Source organism: Salmo salar, chromosome 19 (assembly GCF_965601325.2).
Source record: "Salmo salar chromosome 19, fSalSal1, whole genome shotgun sequence".
Taxonomy (NCBI): Eukaryota; Metazoa; Chordata; class Actinopteri; order Salmoniformes; family Salmonidae; genus Salmo; species Salmo salar.
The window spans coordinates 61503645-61523472 of record NC_138309.1 but is presented as its reverse complement, the minus strand read 5'-3'; the positions used below and the strand labels follow the sequence as shown (position 1 = coordinate 61523472).

The window sequence follows — 19828 nt, the reverse complement described above, 5'->3', positions numbered from 1 at the left end:
TTCAAGGCAGCATGAATGATCCACTGGTGGGGGTAAAAACATGGGTTCCACTTCCTGCTATATGTGGAGCGTATCTCAGAAGTAGTACACACAGGGGGATATTTCTAGAGACTGGTTCGTTAAACTGTTGTGTAACCCTGTCATATTAGGTATATATTATGATGTAGTAACAGGCTGTCTGTGTGTTTGTCTTGCTTACTTACTGACTTTATTGTCCCCATGGGGGAATTTTGTTGCAGTGTCATGTACACGTTTAAAGTGGCGTTTAAATACAAAACAAAATTGACAATACAACTTTCATAACAGTTACATACCAATAAAACATACAAAATCAAATTCAAAAAAGACTAGCCTGCTGGCCTTACTGGTCTGTCTGTCTGTGTGTCCGTCTGCCTCTATCTGTGTATGTAGGGTCGCGAGGGCATGACGTGCTACTACCTGACCCACGGCTGGGCGGGGCTGATCGTGGTGGTGGAGAACCGCCACCCCAAGTACTACCTCCACGTGTCATGTGACTGTACGGACAGCTTCAACGTGGTGTCCACCCGCGGCAGCCTTAAGACCATCGACAGTGTACCGCCTCTGCACAGGTAGTGTACACCACGCAGTACATTGTTTTCATGGCCTATTTAGAAAGTTCACTCACACACCGTAACTGGCTACCAAGTAATAAAAATACAAGAAACTAGAGCACATTTTATTTGTATTTAGTCCTATATACCACTGTTGAAGACTGTCTTTTTTTTTAGGTGTTTACTTGCAGTCTTATACTTCATTGTAATATACAATTCTATTAAAAACTGCAAACATTCCTCTCCACCCTATGGCATAATGCGTAGAATTGCACGAAATTAACTGTAGAACTTTTTTTTAAATGATATGGATGTGGGTACCCAGGGCATTCATGACGAGTTCAGATTTATTGTGGCCCCCACTCTGATTAATGTTGCCCATCCCTGATTTACACTGAGTGTACAAAACATTAGGAACACCTTCCTAATATTGAGTTGCACCGCCTTTTGCCCTCAGAACAGCCTCAGTTCGTCTGGGCATGGACTACAAGGTATCGAAAGTGTTCCACAGGGATGCTGGCCCATGTTGACTCCAATACTTCCCACAGTTGTGTCAAGTTGGCTGGATGTCCTTTGGGTGGTGGACCATTCTTGATACACACAGGAAACTGTTGAGCGTTTTTTTTAAAACAGCAGCGGTGCAGTTCTTGACACAAACCGGTGCGCCTACTACCATACCCTGTTCAAAGACACTTCAATCTTTTGTCTTGCCCATTCACCCTCTGAATGACGCACATACACGTCTCAACTGTCTCAAGACTTAAAAATCCCTCTTTAACCTGTCTCCTCCCCTTCATCTACACTGATGGAAGTGAATTTAACAAGTGACATCAGTAGGGGACCATAGCTTTCACCTGGATTCACCTGGTCAGTCGTGGAAAGAGCAGTTAATGTTTTGTACACTCAGTGTATGTACCACATCGTTCTGCTGAGGACAGTCTTGCGTGACCATGTTTCCTGACTGTGTTTTCTGAATTTTTCTCCCCCTGCAGGCAGGTGCTGGTGGTGCTATCCCAGCTGGAGGGCAACGCAGGATTTTCCATCACCCACCGGCTGGCCCACCGTAAGGCCGCCCAGGCCTCCCTAGGGGACTGGACCCCCACCAAGGCCACGCACAGCCCCCAGCTCACCCCCGACATCGACGGCCTGCACCGGCCACGGCCCCTATGACCACGGCCCCCCTTCACGCACACACACACACACACAAGCTGATGATACTCACGTTGACACACGCGTACGTGAACACATTCGTGCGGAAAGCGGGGGGCTGTGTGACGCTGGAATAAACGCATATGGATAGAGGGAGGGGGTGGATTGTGGAGACCTCCGTGGGAAGGATGACTGGACGGAGTACTGGCGTTTGTCTTCCTCTTCTTCCTCCTCAATCCATGAATGATGGGGACTCGATCCTGCCAAACCACCTGGATCCAGTTGGGAAGAAGGAGAGGAGAGTGGGTAGATGTGCCATTTTGGATGAGATGGGAGATGAAGGAGCCCTCCCAGGTGACGTCAGTGTTTCTAGAGGGGTCCTGAGACCCTCCAACCTCCAACGAACCAGGAAGGATTCTAGACCTAGCCTCGTCAACTACAACACTGTACTGTTTGTCTGTCTATGGACCAGGGATATTACCCAGACACCCTGACCAGAACAGACCAGCGCCCGTTCTTTCCCTAACCCCCAACAGATGTCAACGAACGCCCAGGAACACTGACTGTTGACCCCACATCCCAAAGGCTAAAGGTCATTCAAAGGCCAGGGTGGAGTGCTGTAACTGCTGAGCCACCTGATGGCTGTTTCCCCACAGAGCCAATCAACCACGCTGCCCTGACCCCCTGACCCCACTGTTCTTGGTCTATGGATCCACCCCACCGTACTCGAGGTAGAAGTTGCCTTGAGCTGGTCTAGGATCAGCTTCCCCTCCTCAAAGCCTCACTCCCAACAGGCACTGCTGTGTGAGGTTTAGTTCGGGATGGAGGGGGAGGGTTAGCTGCTCTCTCTGCCCCAAGCCCCCTGTCCTGCCTCCTGTACCCTGCACCTTTGGATCTGTCAACTATCAACAGGATGGGGGGGGGGGGGGGGGGGGGGGGGGGTGTAGTACAATATTCTACACCATACTATGTGAGCCAAACCCGACTAGCGATTTTACCACAGTCATTTACATTTTTTAAAGAAGTTTTATTGTCTTTCTTTGGTCTGTGTTTTGTACGGTGCTTGAATCGTTTAACGAGCCGTCTAGGTTACCGTCTCTCCACCCGTCTCCTCTGTCTTTCTGTCTGTCGGTCAACTGTCCAAGCCCTCCCCCGTTTCTCTGCTGTTGAAATGCCGTGTTATTATTTCTCCACCTCAAATATAAGGTGGACTCTGACTCTGTTTCGAAGACAATGTCAAATCAATGTGTATCATAGACAGCTGTACCGTACGAGACATATAGCATAGCTGAAATCTTCAAGTTGTTGCACCTTGCTGTTTTCACTCGACTTGCTGTCGTTCGTTATCCATGCGGTCTAGATCTGTGTCATCATCAGCCATTTTCTTTTTTTTTTTCTTTTTTTTTAACACAGTTGTCTCTATGGCTGTTCCAGCATATCTGGTCAATATTATCTGGGTGTCGAGAAAGAGGAAATGTAACCTCTTGCCCTCTATTATCTCTCTCTGTCTTCCTCGTCTTACTGTCTCCCCTCAGTTCAGTGATCAATGCCGAAGGAGGCAAGAGATCTCTTTTTTTTTTCTGGTCTGTCTCCCCGAGGTTGATTGACTTTGCACATTCAGTCAAGCCTGTCTGCTCACATTTGGTACATCAAGTCTCGCTCCAGCATCAGCATCAACTCTTCAGCTATACAAAGCTGGTTATAGTCCTGTTGGGGGGGGAATACAACAGTGGAGGTCAATGGATCGTTGGCGTATTCAAAGTCTCCATTGTGGGTCTACCTGAATTGTTGGTCTGTCGTCTCCTTAAAGTGGAGACTATTAAGTAAGGGAATATTTGTAGAAGCCATGATTGTTTCGATAGTGAGTTTAGTTTACAGTTCATTTGATGGGGTAGACCTGTGTCATATTCATTATTCACCAGATGGAAGAAAATGGACTGAAACGGGGAGGGACTACCTGGACTTGTCCAATAAGAAGCGGTCATTTCCATTCAAGACGTTTTTCATTGCTTGCCCTAATGAACAGGATGAAATGGCCCAAAAGCACATTAGGGAACAAATTCTGCTTTTTAATAACGAATGAGAGATTTTATTGGACACAGACACGCACACAAACACACAAATGCAGACACACACATGCACACACACACACACGCATACACATACATACACTGAAGAGGCACCTGAGAAATGTAGATGTGAGGGCAGAATGTAGCGTTTTCTTCCCTCTCCGGCAATCTTGGAGCATTGTGTGCCATATTTCCCAGGATGCACAGGGAACAGTGAGGGATGTGAGTGATGTCACAACTGTTGTTCATGTTTTACGCCAGAGCCATCAGACTTCTAGCCTGGTTGACAATGCAGTGAGTGTTCAGTCTGATTTAACCAGACTTCACCAAGGCAACACAAATCCCTCATTTTAAGCTGAAACAATTTACTCGCTCCATCTCCCGTCAGAGGAGAAAATCCTTAAACACGATACCGTCTTAGTTCGCCGAGGTTTGGGAGATTTCTTGGGAGTTAAGTGGAAAAACTTAAGATGTAACTTAAGTCTTAAGTTAAGGCAGAACTAGAAATCTTTCTTTTATGTAATAAAAATTAATTGGGAAAACTTGGGAGAGAAAGAAAGTTTGGGGGTGCACTTGAAAGATGATTTGTTTAGGCTATTTGGATGTAATGATTTGCATAAATACATTCACCTTCCTTTGCATGTGTTCGAATGTACTGTAGTGTCCCCCCCAAAATAATGGAAGAAAGACCTTGAGCCGACGATGATGTCACACATATGACAGTTCTGACACCACTCATGACAAATAAATAGCCTGACAACGTCATGATACGTGCAGTCTCGTGCAATACAACCACTTCTAACTTGTTGGATAGCCAACTAGTAGCATATTTCATGACGGTGTCATCAAGTACTGTATGTATTATGACCATAATGTACTTCAACTTGTCCACTGTTACAGTCAATGTTTAACATGTACCGGAACACTTTCAGGAGAATTGAGTATTTGCTCTCTGTGATTGCAGCCAAGTAGCTGTCCATTCTGTGTGTTAATTCATTTATTATTGTAAAAAAGAAAGAAAATGATTTGATCAAAGCACAAAGGGAACCTGCTCTTATTATCGCAAATGTAAAATGTGTGCGAGAAGGTCGGGATACATACAGTACGTATGCGTGTGTAAGCTGTGGATATGATGAGTACTGCCTGAGTGAACCATCCATTGTTTGATAGGTGACAGAAAAAAAAGGAATGTTTATATGTTTTAGCCCAGTGGGACTGTATTTTCTCGGAAACTGAAACCTGCACTGAAAAATACCTGAAATCAAAGGCACCTCAAAATGTCAGCGTCATGAGGCTCTGTGACTTCACTTTACATGTTGTGTGATTACATTTAGTTTTTTGTTGTTGTTGTTGTTGATATCTGTTTTTATTCGTGTTGTCATTTCGCTCTCTCTCTCTTCATGTCGTTCCTGTGGATAATTCTATTCGTCTCGTGTTGAGTTGTGGTGGTGACTCTTCCTGGCAGTAGGGGTTGGCCCGTGGTGTTCACAAGAGGCTGTGGCCATTCACAGTCCATAGCCAACAGCCTCTAACTATCTGGTTCTGTCTTTTGTAAACTGTACAGACTCCAGTGCTATAATCCACCCCAACCGAGACAGTGAACCAACTGTTTTACCTTGTAAAAAAATCTAATCAAATCCAACATAATGCTGTAACAGAAAATTGATCTCTTATTTGGGCAGAAAAGTGATATATAGAGTATTTTATTGATTTTGGGGGTGGGAAATATATGAGTATATGTATAAAAACCTATGTATGTTTAATTTTCAATCTCAGGTTCCAATGGACCAAATAAAGTTTTTTTTAAATAAAACATTACAACTGTTAGTTTGTTAATATGCCCTCACTTATGTATCTGCTTTCTCTTCTAACTCTCCTACTGTTCAATAAGCGAGTACAGGTAGTCAACATGTCTGCATGCGTTGTCATCTGGCTACAGGAGTTTTGTAGCATATGGACAGTTCTTGACAACCTTATGTCAATAGTATTCTCTGTTTTTATTGGCTGCAGCTGGAAGAAATGTGAACTATGCTCTTCGGTGTCAGTTTCCATACTCGTCTTCCCTGGTGCTCTGTCCTTACTTCCTCTGTCCAGCAGAGAGCAACGCCGCATGTGAGGCTGATGCAGGGTAGAGGAACGTGCCTTGATAACCAAGAAGCATATGTCAGACTCCCTGTGAAATCACTCAGAACCCCTTCCCAAACCAACCAACCCCTTAACAACCCCCCTACCGTCTACCCCTTTCAACCTGTATTTCACTTAACCTCCTTTTGCTTTTAAAGCAACATTGAGATTCTACTTGTAATGGAAAAGCGCTATATAAAATAAATGTATTATTATTATTAACCTCCACCCCTCTCTCCTCCATCCCCTCAAACCCTCCCTTTGCCCCCCCCCCCCCCCCCCCTCAAACTCGGATGCCAGTAATCGCCCAGAGCTCAGGCATCAACACTTTGCCTTGCCCCCCAGCTCAGGCCAGCTCGTAGGGGGATAGGTTTTCACTGCATTGCACAACCACCACCCAACCTGGGGAGTTGTCAATCACCCTCACCATCCCTCACCAGGCAGTCTGGAGTGAGGAAGAGACTAGAAAGAGAGACCCAGTGAAGAACCAGGAATCTGGAAAAGTCTAGACCACATTCCTCTGAACCGGGCCTGACAAGGTATTGTGAAGTTATTTTGGTTTACCTGTGTGAGTCAATAGAAAAAACAAGTTTCCATGTTTACCGGTGTTGCTGTAATTTGTCTGTGTAGTGGTTCAGTATAGTGATGTAGTGATTTAGAATATACAGCCTGTCTGTAGTGAATGTTGACAGTATGGTGCACTGAGTGATTGACTTCTTGGTCAGAAGCATCTCTTGAGATTTGAAACTTTTCCTCTCGTGGGAAATCTATTAATTCTATGCTTTGCCCTCCTTGTGCCCTTTAGATATGAAACATATTGATATACTGTAGTTCTTTGAATTTGGCCCCTTGAAGATACATTTTCCAGACAGGAAAAAAAAGTTATGAAAAAAATATTAGAAAACGCATTTTTATGCCTTGCACATACAGTATGCAATATTTCTGACAAAGAGAAATGTCCACTTTCACACTTTTCTTGGAAACTTTCTGTACAGTTCCAGTATGGAACGTCTGTACCTCTATACAATTTTAAAGTTACACAAACCCACAGTATAGTCAGTGTGTGGGTATATGTATACACCAGAAAATGTTAGGAATTTGTCTGCAAAGGTCATTTTATCTTTAGTGCATTTCTGTAGTGCTTTTGGAGCCAGCCTTTTCAAGGATAGAGTTTCAATACATCCAGTGTCTCTGGGTTTTACCCTCTCCCTGTTCACCAAGCTTCTACAAGCCTCATATCACACATTCTTCGAAGAGAGAAATGTATGTTTACAATATACACTACCATTCAAAATTTCTGGGTCACTTAGAAATGGCCTTGTTTTTGAAAGAAAAGCAATTTTTTTGTCCTTTAAAATAACATCAAATTGATCAGGAATACCTTGTAGACATTGTTAATGTTGTAAATGACTATTGTAGCTGGAAACAGCAGATTTTTTATGGAATATCTACATAGGCGTACAGAGGCCCATTATCAGCAACCATCACTCCTGTGTTCCAATGGCACGTTGTGTTGGCTAATCCAAGTTTATAATTTTAAAAGACTAATTGGTCATTAGAAAACCCAGAACAGCTGAAAACTGTTGTTCTGATTAAAGAAGCAATAAAACTGGCCTTCTTTAGACTAATTGAGTATCTGGAGCATCAGCATTTGTGGGTTCGATTACAGGCTCAAAATGTCCAGAAACAAAGCACTTTCTTCTGAAACTCGTCAGTCTATTCTTGTTCTGAGAAATGAGGGCTATTCCATGTGAGAAATTGCCAAGAAACTGAAGATCTCGTACAACGCTGTGTACTACTCCCTTCACATAACAGCACAAACTGGCTCTAACCAGAATAGTAAGAGGAGTGGGAGGCCCGGTGCACAACTGAGCAAGAGGACAAGTACATTAGAGTGTCTAGTTTGAGAAACAGACGCCTCACAAGTCCTCACAACTGGCAGCTTCATTAAATAGTACCCGCAAAACACCAGTCTCAACGTCAACAGCGAAGAGGCGACTCCAGGATTCTGGCCTTCTAGGCAGAGTTCCTCTGTGCAGTGTCTGTGTTCTTTTGCCTATCTTAATCATTTATTTTTATTGGCCAGTCTGAGATATGGATTTTTCTTTGCAACTCTGCCTAGAAGGCCAGCATCCCGGAGTCGCCTGTTCACTGTTGATGTTGAGACTGGTATCCCTATATTTCCCTGTGTAAATCCCTCTATATATTTAGTATATAGATTGTTATACAACCTGTTAATTTACAGTCATGTAAACCCTTGCAGGTGGGTGCTACAGACTGTCAATACACCCTGTGTGTTGATACTGACAATACACACGCTGTGGGATGATACACACACTTATGCAAGTGGCCATGAGGGGATTGATTCACTGTAGCAGTTGGGATTTGGCGTCGAAGGGCAACAGGCTGGTCGCCTAATTTCTGACATCTCCTGACCTTCCCTAATGGAGCTCTATTCTCCAGGGTTTCTGTTCCAGAGTATTACCATCCTGTTAGGGGGACTCTGACATCAGGGTATCACGCCAGAATAGGATAAGGGAGACCCTGTTACCCCTTTTTAGCTTACATTTGTTTGTCAGTGACTTTAGCGTTTTGCCAGAACCGTAGTGGAAGATGGGGAAGGGGCTGGAAGGTGTCTATTTTATTGAACCTTTATTTAACTAGGCAAGTCAGTTAAGAACAAATTCTTATTTACAATGACGGTCTAACCCGGCTAAACCCGGACGACGCTGGGCCAATTGTGCGCCGCCCTATGGGACTCCCAATCATGGCCGGATGTGATACAGCACGGATTCGAACCAGGGACTGTAGTGGTGCCTCTTGCACTGAGATGCAGTGCCTTTAACCGCTGCACCACTTGGTACCACGGTATGAGTCATAATACCCATAAAACATAGCGGTCAAGCAAGGAAATGGTTCCAACCGTTTTTCCACCATTAGAAACACTTAAAATAAGGGATGTGTTTCATGTAGGTTTACCCTTGTGTGACTTTTCGATAACCGTATAAATCTCTGTAGGACAAGGTGACACCAATATATTTGCCTGTATTTAGCCCCCAAAAATGAAATGCTAATTGGCTGCTAATGTGGCTATCATAAAGAACTACAAATGCCATGATGATCTGGACGAGACTGCCGAGGCAAAGGTAAGAATCTCTGAATTAACTATGTTAGCTAAATTTAGTAATGAATAATTTGGCAAAATGTCTTTTAAATTGACAATTCAGAGAGTACAGTAATATGTTTCACCTCAAAGAAAAGTGGCATGTTTAAATATGAGATGAGGGCAAGCAGTTCAACACAGGTAGGTCACATTCACCATTTTGGGCTGTATATTATGGTCTATTATGACATCACATCCACATAAGTGTGTGAGATTCTAGAAGTCTCATTATTTGTGAACCAATTATGATGTCACAACTGATCAATAAATTCCAAATGTTCAGTTTGAACATTCTGGTGTCTGACTGCTGAAAATAGAACACTAGTATCCAAGGCAATCTAGCAGATTCCTCCTGAGATATAGCTAACACAGTAGATCACCATAAAATATAGAAAGTGCTACTAGACTACAACTTAGTTGCAGAACGAGGTTGGAAGAAGGCCACTGTCAATCTCCTTGATGATGAGGAGATTCTTGCAGCCGCTACAGGAAGATAATGTTTTAACAGGGAACCTTGGAGCTGCCAGTAGCAACTCCGTTCAGCCTGCCCTGCCATCTCAACCCAAGGCCACTGAGAAGCTTCCAGCGCTCAAACAAAACAGTTTAAATACCTCCAGAATCCCAGTACTGGAGTTGACTGAAGAAAGAAAGGGTGCTCTGCAGCGACTTGCCAGTTCGAAGGCTGTGGAAAAGAAACCACATCCTCCCTCCAGAATCCCAGTACTGCAGAAGAAGAGGTCCATCTGCAATGGGAAGAGTCAAGGACTGCATGTAGCTCCAACATCTCAGCAGTCAGGGAAGGCTACTGTTCCTCCCATCCGGAAGCCACTGCAACCCATCCGTACCAAGAGGGATCAAACCTGCGTGGTGAAAGACATCTACCTCCATAGTACCAAGCCATTGAAGGCAGTCCATGGAGCCAATATGGTCTCCAAGATGCCACTGCCTCCCATTAGAGCCAGAGTCACTGTGCCAAACAATGATGCTAAGAAGAAGCCATTCCAGCCAGTCAGACCAGAGGGCAGCCCTCGTCCTGCTGCTTCAAAGTACAGAAGGCAGGTTGTGAAGAAACACGTTCAGTTCAAGACTCAGACCCTAACTGTACAGGATCTACCGCCGTGCCCCGATGAGATGGTATGGGACGTCTTTAACTCAGAGGCTGAGCAGGTGATGGCATATATGAAGGCCAAGCTGATCAGTGTCACCCAAGAATTGAAACTGATTAAGAGTGGGGCCAAGATGGATGCTCAGGCTTTGGAGGAGAAACACGCAAAGGAACAGTTCAGAAAAAAGGTGGAGAAGTTCATCCAGGAGATCTGCCTGATGAAGGTGGATTCTGACCTATGGGAGATGATAAGAGACAACGAAGAAGAGGAAGAAAGGATTGAAGAGGTGAGGAGAAATGGAGAAGAAAGCAGTGTGGCAAGTAAGCCAAAGGAGACAGCCACGAGATACACTGTTAGCAAGCCAAAGGAAGTCAAGAAGGGTTTGAACATGGAAGAGAAAAAGGAGGACAGACAGGTAAAGTAGCTTGACATTCCAAAGCCATGCTAACTGTTGATCTAGTGTAGTGTTGGTGATCACGTGTGTTTTTATCAGAGGAGGCTGATGGGAGGAGTTATAGGAGGATAGGATCGTTGTAATGGCTGGAATGAAATGATTTGATCGGAATCAAACGTGGTTTCCATGTGATTGATGTGTGTGATACCGTTCCTTTTGTTCTATTCCAGCCATTACAATGAGCCCATTACAATGAGCTCCTCCCACCAGCCTCATCTGGTTTGTACATATTGTATATCTTGTCTTTGTTGCCCAGCTGCCCATTATTTGTCCCATCTGATAACATCCATTCATTCAGGTGGTGTTGAAACGTCGATTTGGGATGAGTGCAGCCAACTCCAAGCTGAAGCAGTGTGAGCACTGCGGCCGGTGCTTTGATCCTAGTCGCCTGGAGAAACACAGCGAGATCTGTGCCAAGCTCTCCTCCAAGAACTCTAGACGAGGGGTCTATGACTCCACCAAGCACCGTCTCAAAGGCACTGTACTGGCTGGCTACGTGAAGCGATCCGTGGTGTGATGCACCAAGGGACCTGAGTCTGTCACTCTTTTGTATTTTGGATTGAACAGACAGACATACAGTGACTGATAAACCACCTGCTGCCCAAATGAGGACTTCTACCTTGGAATCTGTGAGGGTTCCAATAAGAGGCAGTACTACTAGGAGGCAGTATTGTATCCAGAAACATCTAAACCAACAGTGTTCAGCAGTTCCTCAAATCTACAGAAACACCTGTATAAAACACCTCAATAAAATCAAATCCCAATACTCATCTAATGTCTGGCTTTCATTTCGAGGAATGTTTCTTAACTTAATTAAACTCCACATTTTCAATGTTTTACTCATCATAGGATGTAATAACACCAGTAGAATCATGCAAATCAATTCAGATTTTATTGGTCACATATTTAGCAGATGTTGTTGTGGGTGTAGCGAAACGTTTAAGTAAAAAAAACTGTGTGAAATAATACATGTGCACTTCTAACTAAGTCATACTTCATTCCTTAAATCATTCTGAATTGAGTGAGATTAGTGGACATAACATAAGGTTATGATTTCCTAGTGGATGTGTTATACATTTTGATCTGTAACTGAATAAAAACATTTTTTTATATATTTTTTTTTAGAAAGTGGGATATCCTAGTGGTCTGTCCTTCTGACCTCCCCACTATCCCACCACACCCTCCCCAATTACTTGTCTCTCTGAGATCTCATTACTATCCCTGCTCCTTGTCATTGTCAATCTGGGCTCTTGGGGCATAACAGTGTCCCATTATTTACCCCAAGAGTTTCTGGGTTCTGCCTGTCAATCAAGTATAATGTGACTTCCTGAACCTCTGTGGCTTAGGCCACATGCTAGGAATATTTACTGCTGTAGACAATTGGCTGGTAAATAGAATAGTCCTTGTAAGTCACCATGGTGTGCCAGTTCTAAAACATAGCTTGTCTATGGTATCTATAGGACATATTTTGGTTGACCAAGTGTCTTGACGAAGCCGCAGAGTTGCAGTTGCTTGATCATCATGTCTGTCTGTCTGTCTGTCTGTCTGTCTGTCTGTCTGTCTGTCTGTCTGTCTGTCTGTCTGTCTGTCTGTCTGTCTGTCTGTCTGTGACCTTGTAACAACATTCAGACACATCAAAATGTCTGGACAAATCCCAGCTCTCCCAGAATCCTTTGCTCCAGGAATAGATGGCGTGTTCTCGGACCGCATTGGCTTCTACTCTCTGGACTCCAACGTCCCTGGCCTGTCCAAGGTCATTCTCAACAAACTCAACATGAAGGATTATGGGGAATACAGGTAAATATAGGCTGACGTGTAATCTGACAAACTCAATTACCAAGCAAGCACAAAACCAATAGCCACATTTCACCAACCCCAAACGTGTGCGCGCTGTCACTACATTTTAAAAGCTACTTTGACCCTTAGGGCCACCATACCAAACCTGTAATATTTTCTGGTTACACGATTTTACATCAATAAACAACATACTATTTGATTATTATTCTTTGTGTGAAAGCAGTTGTGTGTCTGTCTCACCCCAGGGCAGCTATTGAAGGAAATACTAAGGGAGGGGCGTTCCGTAACTACAAGGAGATGTTCCAGAAAATGGAGGAGACGTTTCAATTCTGTGCCAGCTGCAACAAGCTTCCAGAGCACCTGTCAGAGGGCCAGACACTCAAGCGTTGTGTGAAGTGAGTCAAAACATTGAGGAGTTGCAGGTCAATGAATGAAATGTAACCACAAAGTAGGCTTAGTGCCAACATTCACCATAACATAAACCCATTTCATGATAGTTATTAAAGTTGCTAAATGTTTACTTGTATAGTTTCATTGCTTATAAAGGACTTGTCAACACTGAGTGTACAAAACATTAGGAACACCTGCTCTTGTGGATGTCGATTAAGGCAGCCCTCCGCACCACTCTGAAGGCATTCAGTTGTACAGCTGACTAGGTATCCCCCTTTCCTTTTCCCTTTATTTCCATGACAGACTGACCTGGTGAATCCAGGTGAAAGCTATGATCCCTTATTGATGTCACATGTTAAATTCACTTCAATCTGTTTAGATGAAGGGAAGGAGACAGGTTAAAGAAGGATTTCTAAACCTTGAGACAATTGAGACATGGATTGTGTATGTGTGTCATTCAGAGGGAGAATGTGAAAGACACAAGATTTTAAGTGCCTTTGAACGGGGTATGGTAGTAGGTGCCAGGCGCACCGGTTTGAGTGTGTCAAGAACTGCAACGCTACTGGGTTTTTCACGCTCAGCAGTTTCCCGTGTGTATCAAGAATGGTCCACCACCTAAAGGACATCCAGCCAACTTCACACAACTGTGGGAAGCATTGGAGTCAAAATGGGCCAGCATCCCTGTGGAATGCTTTCGACACCTTTTAGTCCATGCCCCAACTTATTGAGGCTGTTCTAAGGGCCAAATCAAATGTTATTTGTCACATGCTCCAAATACAACAAGTGTAGACCTTACAGTGAAATGCTTACTTACAAGCCCTTAACGAACAACGCAGTTTTAAGAAAAACACCTACAAAAATAAGAAATAAAAGTAACAAATAATTAAAGAGCAGCAGTAAAATAACAATAGCGAGGCTTTATACAGGGGGTACAGAGTCAATGTGCGGGGGCACAGGTTAGTCAAGGAAATTGAGGTAATATGTACATGTAGGTAGATGTAAAGTGACTATGCATAGATAATAAACAGAGAGTAGCAGCAGCGTAAAAGGGGGGAGCAGCAATGCAATAGTCTGGGTAGCCATTTAATTAGATGTTCAGGAGTCTTATGGCTTGGGGGTAGAAGCTGTTTAGAACCATCTTGGACCTAGACTTGGAGCTCCGGTACCGCTTGCCGTGCGGTAGCAGAGAGAAAAGTCTTCGACTTGGGTGGCTGGAGTCTTTGACAATTTTTAGGGCCTTCCTCTGACACCGCCTGGTATAGAGGTCCCATGCCAAATCTTTTCAGTCTCCTGAGGGGGAATAGATTTTGTCGTGCCCTCTTCACTGCTGTCTTAGCCATGTTAGTTTGTTGTTGATGTGGACACCGAGGAACTTGAAGCTCTCAACCTGCTCCACTACAGCCACGTCGAAGAGAATGGGGGCGTGCTCGGTCCTCCTTTTCCTGTAGTCCGCAATCATCTCCTTTGTCTTGACCACGTTGAGGGAGAGGTTGTTGTCCTGGCACCACACAAAACGAGGTGCAACTCAATATTAGGAAGGCGTTCCAAATGTTTTGTACACTCAATGTATACAGAACGTTTCTAACTATTTGCTTATCAAAAAAGAGCAGATAACTTTGACATTTGCCTGCCAACCCCTCGATGCACTCTCTACAAAATGACATAATTCTATGGTCAGCAATGTCACAACGCAGACGGGAAGGTATTTTGATCTATTCCCCAATAGCTGTCATGTGATAAGCAGGTTGACCAGTGCCGTCCACACCACACATTCATGTGCAGCTCATTTCTTCAACAACATGATGATAGGACGGTCAGGTGCAGACAGAACGGCAGAATCACTGGGTCCTAGCCAAGGGCAAATTTAGCCAGGCGTTTTGACTCTCTCAGCTCTCGGCAACTCTGACTTTGTCCAGTTGGAGAAGAAACCTGCAGTTTCTAATGTCAATGCTATCGTATTTCAATATAAGAATCTATTATTGACCGTCATTCAGTTCCATTCCGGCCAGAAAGCTTTATAGCTGTGACTTGTTCAAAGTTAATACACAAACAGTATTGACACATCAAACGTGGGTTCAAATAACATTTGATTTCTTTCAAACACTTTGAGCATTTCATTGAGCCTGTCTGATGCGCAAGCTGGGCATTTTTGAGTCTCAGGAGGAAAGTACAAGTGATTCCTGGGGACAGAAGACAGTGCTGGTGACATTATTGCAATGTTGACTATGGGTGGCAGGGTCTTTGGCCTATAGGATTATCACCTATAAACCCATGGGGAAACTTCTTCACTGGTGGGTTGTGGCTTATGACTGGAAAGACCGCTTTTGTCAGAATTTGGTATTTCACAAATTAACGTCAATAGCTTTAGGTATAGTTCACAGACTAAAGGAAAGTTTTGCAACCTCTGCACTAGAAAATAGTTTGAAAACACTTCACCACCGTTAATTCAGAGACTCGCTGCCCAGAAAGTGGATAAGCTACTTTGTCCAGTCTGGATCACCTCATCAGCACTGAGGGAATTTGAAAAGAGGCTATGGACAAGGGCGACGGATAATTTAATACATGTAAATCTAAATGTGACCAGGTCTGGGGCTTAAAGTAGTGGATGCTGGGTTAGGGTATTATGGTTTCAGAGAGTAGCCAGGCAGCCACCCCGCCGACAGCATTATCTCTACCACCTAAACCATGCGGCCAGGCACAAGACTCGTGGTCGTATAATCAGCAGTAAATTTCCACCTAGATTCTGTCCTTTGCCGCAGCTATTTAATACCGGCTGCTCTTGAAAACAGGACAGACTCCAACAGTCTTAAATGTGTCAAAATGCCTCTGTTGATAGCTAAGGTCAGAGTTTGAACCTGGCCGTGGCATGACTCTACCCACCAATGTGATATGGCTACTATTGATATACCAAAACAATTTGGCCATTAATCGCACAAGAAGCAAGCCTGTGATGTGATTCAATAGACGCACTCTATTTGCATGTTCAACATAAATGTCATCCTCCTCTTTGCCCTACTTTCCTCTTTTCTCTCACACACGCAGGTGTCTGAATGTATACTACTGCACAAAGGAGTGTCAGAAGAAGGACTGGCCCCAGCATAAGATGTTCTGTAAGAAGCTGCGTCTAGTGGCAGTTGATCGGCTGGTGGAGTGGCTTATGTTTACAGGTGAGACGTAGGAAGGTGTGGGAGAGAGGTGATCTTGTAACACATTGCTTGACCATTTCTTTTGTATTTATAATCCCACACACTCAGCTTTTTCAAAGTGCAACCAATGCATATATCAGTTCATTGCAATACAATATTGAAATACAAAACAATCCTAGTTCACAGTGTCTGAAACCTTTAAATGGTGTACAACAAGGTTCCATATGAGGACCATTATTATTTTACATTTTTTCTCGTAATTGTTTTGTATGATATTCCACAGTATTACTAGGTTTTCTGTGCTGCTAAATAACGACAAACAGTTATCAAGGATCCATATTTCATACTACTTCTCTTTGCCACCCAATCAGGAGATCTCCCACTCACCACAGATAAGTGGTCCCTGCCAGCAGCAGAGGTGAAGGGCTGGGATGACTGGCTTGCCATACAAGGCAACCTAACCCCTCGTCTGGACGCCATCTTGTCTAGCACAAATATGGGAGCGCTTTGGAAAAATGCCTCTAGGCCAAGACCAGAAGATGCTGACCTGAGAGAGTCTGTATGGCGAGTTGAGAGCGAGTTCCTGTCTCGGGCCCTTTCTGTTGGCATGGCGATAAGACTCTTTGGCCTAGATCCTTACTTCAAACCACTCACCATCCATCTAGCAGGAGCCGGCCTAAATGAGACAATGGGAGCCCGACTGACAGACTTTGATGAACTGGACCGAATGTTTCCTGGACACAAGGGTCTGGAGGTGGTGATGGTGGGGCCAGAGGTGGTGGATGGGCCAATCATGAGGCCCCCTCTGACGAATTTTGGCCCCAAGACGAAGACCTTCATCAGTGCCTACAAGGGCCTCTACCACCAGTTCTATGAGGATATGGTGGAGACCGAGAAAGCAGCTAAGCCAGATCTGGTGGTTGGATTCCATCCAGGTAAACATTTCCTTGTTTTAAATTCAATCCAAATTAAAAGAGGGTTAGGGTTGAAAGAATGGTAGTTGGCGTAATGAGTTGAATGCCCTCTTCAGAGTTCTGAGAAGTCTGTTTTAGTTTGAAACGTGTTATTGCCAGATTTTGCCACTTCAAGCTATTTTAAGGGTCTAATCTCGTCACTCAGAACCAAATCTCGCGTGTGTCCTGGCCATCTGGTAACAGTCTGTCCTGAGAGATTAAGCAGAGTCAAACACAAGTGGTCAGCTGTCTTTGAGAGGGAAATAGTCTGCTTCAGGGCCAGGATGATGGGGGAGGAGGAGAGTTACTCACTAAATTAGAAAGATGTGTTTAGGCCAGACTTTTACTGGGCGTCTTGGTGATTCATGGCGACAGCTGGGCTGGACCTGGCACCAGATTGCTGGACTCTGGAGTTTACTTAACAGGCAGCCCCCAACTTGGGGTGACAGGTAGCCTAGTGGTTAGAGCGTTGGGCCAGTAACCAAAAGGTTGCTGGATCGAATCCCTGAGCTGGCAAGGTAAAAATCTGTCGTTCTGCCCCTGAACAAGGCAGTTAACCCACTGTTCCTAGGCCGTCATTGTAAATAAGAATTTGTTCTTAACTGACTTAACTCCCTAGTTAAATAAAGGTTAAATATATATATATATTATATATATATATATATATATATTAAATATATATATATATTATAAAAAGTTGGTCTTGCATGTGTTTTATTTGGGTTTTATATGGCGTCTCTGCTTCAGGCTATATATATATATATATATATATATATATTATATATATATATATATATATATATAAAAAAATTTAACCGTTAACACCCCTGGCAGTGCCCTTTTCCCATCCAAACCCAGGCAACCATAGTCAAGCCCCATCTCTGTAGATACTAATGAAAGCTGAGAACCACTTAGAGGGTGGAGGTAATAAAGTGTTTTCATTCTAATGCCACATGTAAAGGTGGTCCAAGCAAAGCTGTTTACAGTGCATTGACAACAGTGACGCATCCAACTTCAAAACATGCACTTATTTTACCTGTTACTCTTTTAACAGTAACTTGACTCACTGATACAGACTAGTATCTCCTCTGCTTTAAACTGGCTAATCTCTACAATGTTTCAAACTATCCATGATGGTTACATGCCAAGAATGTTTGACTCTCCAACTGGAAACTCATCAAAGACAGCTGATGGAGGAGTAATTGGTGACATCTTCACAGCAAAGATAGAGCCTGAAGCAGAGACGCCATATAAAACCCAAATAAAACACATGCAAGACCAACTTTTTGAAAACCATATTACACTGCCTTTTCTCCTCCTTACAATGTTAAACTACCCTCATAGCAGAAGTATAACGAATCCAGATAATAGTCCTAATTATGGTATATTTAGAATCTTTGTCCCACATTCAAAATGGCGGCCGGCCCTGTAGCCGGTGATAATTGCGACCAGTAACAGTCATGATGTGGTGTCTCTCTGTCACCTTATCTCCTAGAGGGATAAACGTTGCTTAGTCCGTGTTAAATGTTTTAGCGCCATTTAAATTGTAACCTTGGGTGTACATTTCATAACATGCATTATTCACCCACAAATCCTCTCCTTCTTAGGTGTGTGTTCTTTCACGAGACACGGCGGGGCATAAGATCGGGTTTCATTTGATACCCTAGATGAGTCAACATTAGAGGCTTTACACTGTCCCTGTAATAAGCTCCCTCAGGACGCCTTTTCTGAACATGCACTCGATTGTTGCTGACATTCCTGTTTGCAATACCGTAGCTTCTTTAATGTGCCCTCTGTATATCCATATTTTGAATGAGATATGGACGCTTTCTGTGTGCAAAACAGTGTATGCACAACGATTAGATTCTATTCTCTTTTTTCAGATTCAAGTTGAGACTCATTCAATGTGTTGTCCTTACTTGAGGAGATTCATTCATGTGTGTCTTTCTCTTTGTGTCCCAGGGTTTCATGCCACACAGGGTCTGGGAGAAGGCTGGCTGCCCAGCCTCCTCCTCCTCAGAGACTTCAACATCCCCTCATTCTTCACCATGTTCAAGTAAGTCACCTCACCTCTATGCTTTAAGACAGTGGTGTTCAGAAGTGGCGTTCGGGGGGGGGGGGGGGGGGGGGGGGGGGTTACCTGACCAGGACCTGACAAGTTACAGGGTTGTAACTGGTCAGGTCAACTGGCAAGGCTTTGCCCAAAGCTAGGATTGTTGTTGACTTAAATAGGGTTAAGATATCATATGTGTTTTTCTGTCTGTCCATAGTGAGATGGAACTGAACTGTTCCCTGCAAATTCTGTCAGAGTTGGAAATGCATATCAAGGGCAGTGGCCCCAACCCCTTTTCATCCCAGAAGCCAGAGCAGATCCAGGCCTGTCCCAACAAACCACCTTCATACTGCAACTCCCACTTCCTCTATTTTCAGGGCCTACTGGAGCAAGAAGAGCTTGAGCAACCGGACAATTCTAGAACTTATTGGAAGGTTTAAAAAGTATAAAATGAATACCCTCCAGTCTAGGGTTTGCCACATTAGCATCCTGTATTGTTCAAATGGATGCTTTTAGTGTATTATGGTGTTGCTCTCCTTTGTATCTCTTGTGTATGATGAAGCTATATACATTTATGGTGTCTGTGTGTCTAGTTTAGTTTTAATGCTGAATCATTCACTTAGTTTGGTAAAGCCTACATGTTATGTGTGCACACAGTTGCACGCAGGCCGACCAACTGAATAGTGAAACTGAAAACTCATTTGGTTAATAAATACAATAAAAATATGTTACACAAATAAGTGGACGTTCCAGAAGTGTGATAATTGTCCATCAATATTTTAAGTTGAATTATGAATCATTCGGTGTCGAAACCGAGTGCATTCCATTCCATTGACTCAATCCAATCCACAT

At 43.7% G+C, this 19828-nt stretch overlaps 2 protein-coding genes across 3 annotated transcripts in view; both read left to right on the top strand.

Moving 5' to 3' along the window:
- The window catches only part of capn15 (calpain 15), a 75813-nt gene extending 70208 nt beyond the window's left edge, over nt 1–5605 (top strand). For both annotated transcript variants that reach the window (XM_014158877.3, XM_014158875.3), the window contains exons 11-12: nt 412–590; nt 1565–5605. In XM_014158877.3, coding sequence (XP_014014352.1) covers nt 412–590; nt 1565–1742 — 357 coding nt within the window. In that variant the 3' untranslated portion in view covers nt 1743–5605. The remainder of the gene's footprint in view (nt 1–411; nt 591–1564) is intronic.
- A 630-nt stretch (nt 5606–6235) lies between these two features.
- LOC106579197 (putative protein MSS51 homolog, mitochondrial) lies at nt 6236–19716 on the top strand. The gene is made up of 7 exons (XM_014158878.3): nt 6236–6453; nt 12267–12434; nt 12680–12829; nt 15867–15991; nt 16342–16905; nt 18886–18979; nt 19194–19716. Exons 2-7 carry the CDS (start codon nt 12277–12279, stop codon nt 19414–19416), a joined length of 1314 nt encoding a protein of 437 aa, XP_014014353.1. The 5' UTR covers nt 6236–6453; nt 12267–12276; the 3' UTR covers nt 19417–19716.
- Nucleotides 19717–19828: the final 112 nt, after the last annotated feature.

What these genes read in the sequence shown, in the direction of transcription:
- LOC106579197 (XM_014158878.3), top strand. Translation starts at nt 12,277, where the DNA reads ATGTCTGGACAAATCCCAGCTCTCCCAGAATCCTTTGCTCCAGGAATA. An exon ending in AAGGATTATGGGGAATACAG is followed by an intron (nt 12,435 to 12,679) that starts GTAAATATAGGC and finishes GTCTCACCCCAG; the next exon opens with GGCAGCTATTGAAGGAAATA. An exon ending in TCATTCTTCACCATGTTCAA is followed by an intron (nt 18,980 to 19,193) that starts GTAAGTCACCTC and finishes GTCTGTCCATAG; the next exon opens with TGAGATGGAACTGAACTGTT.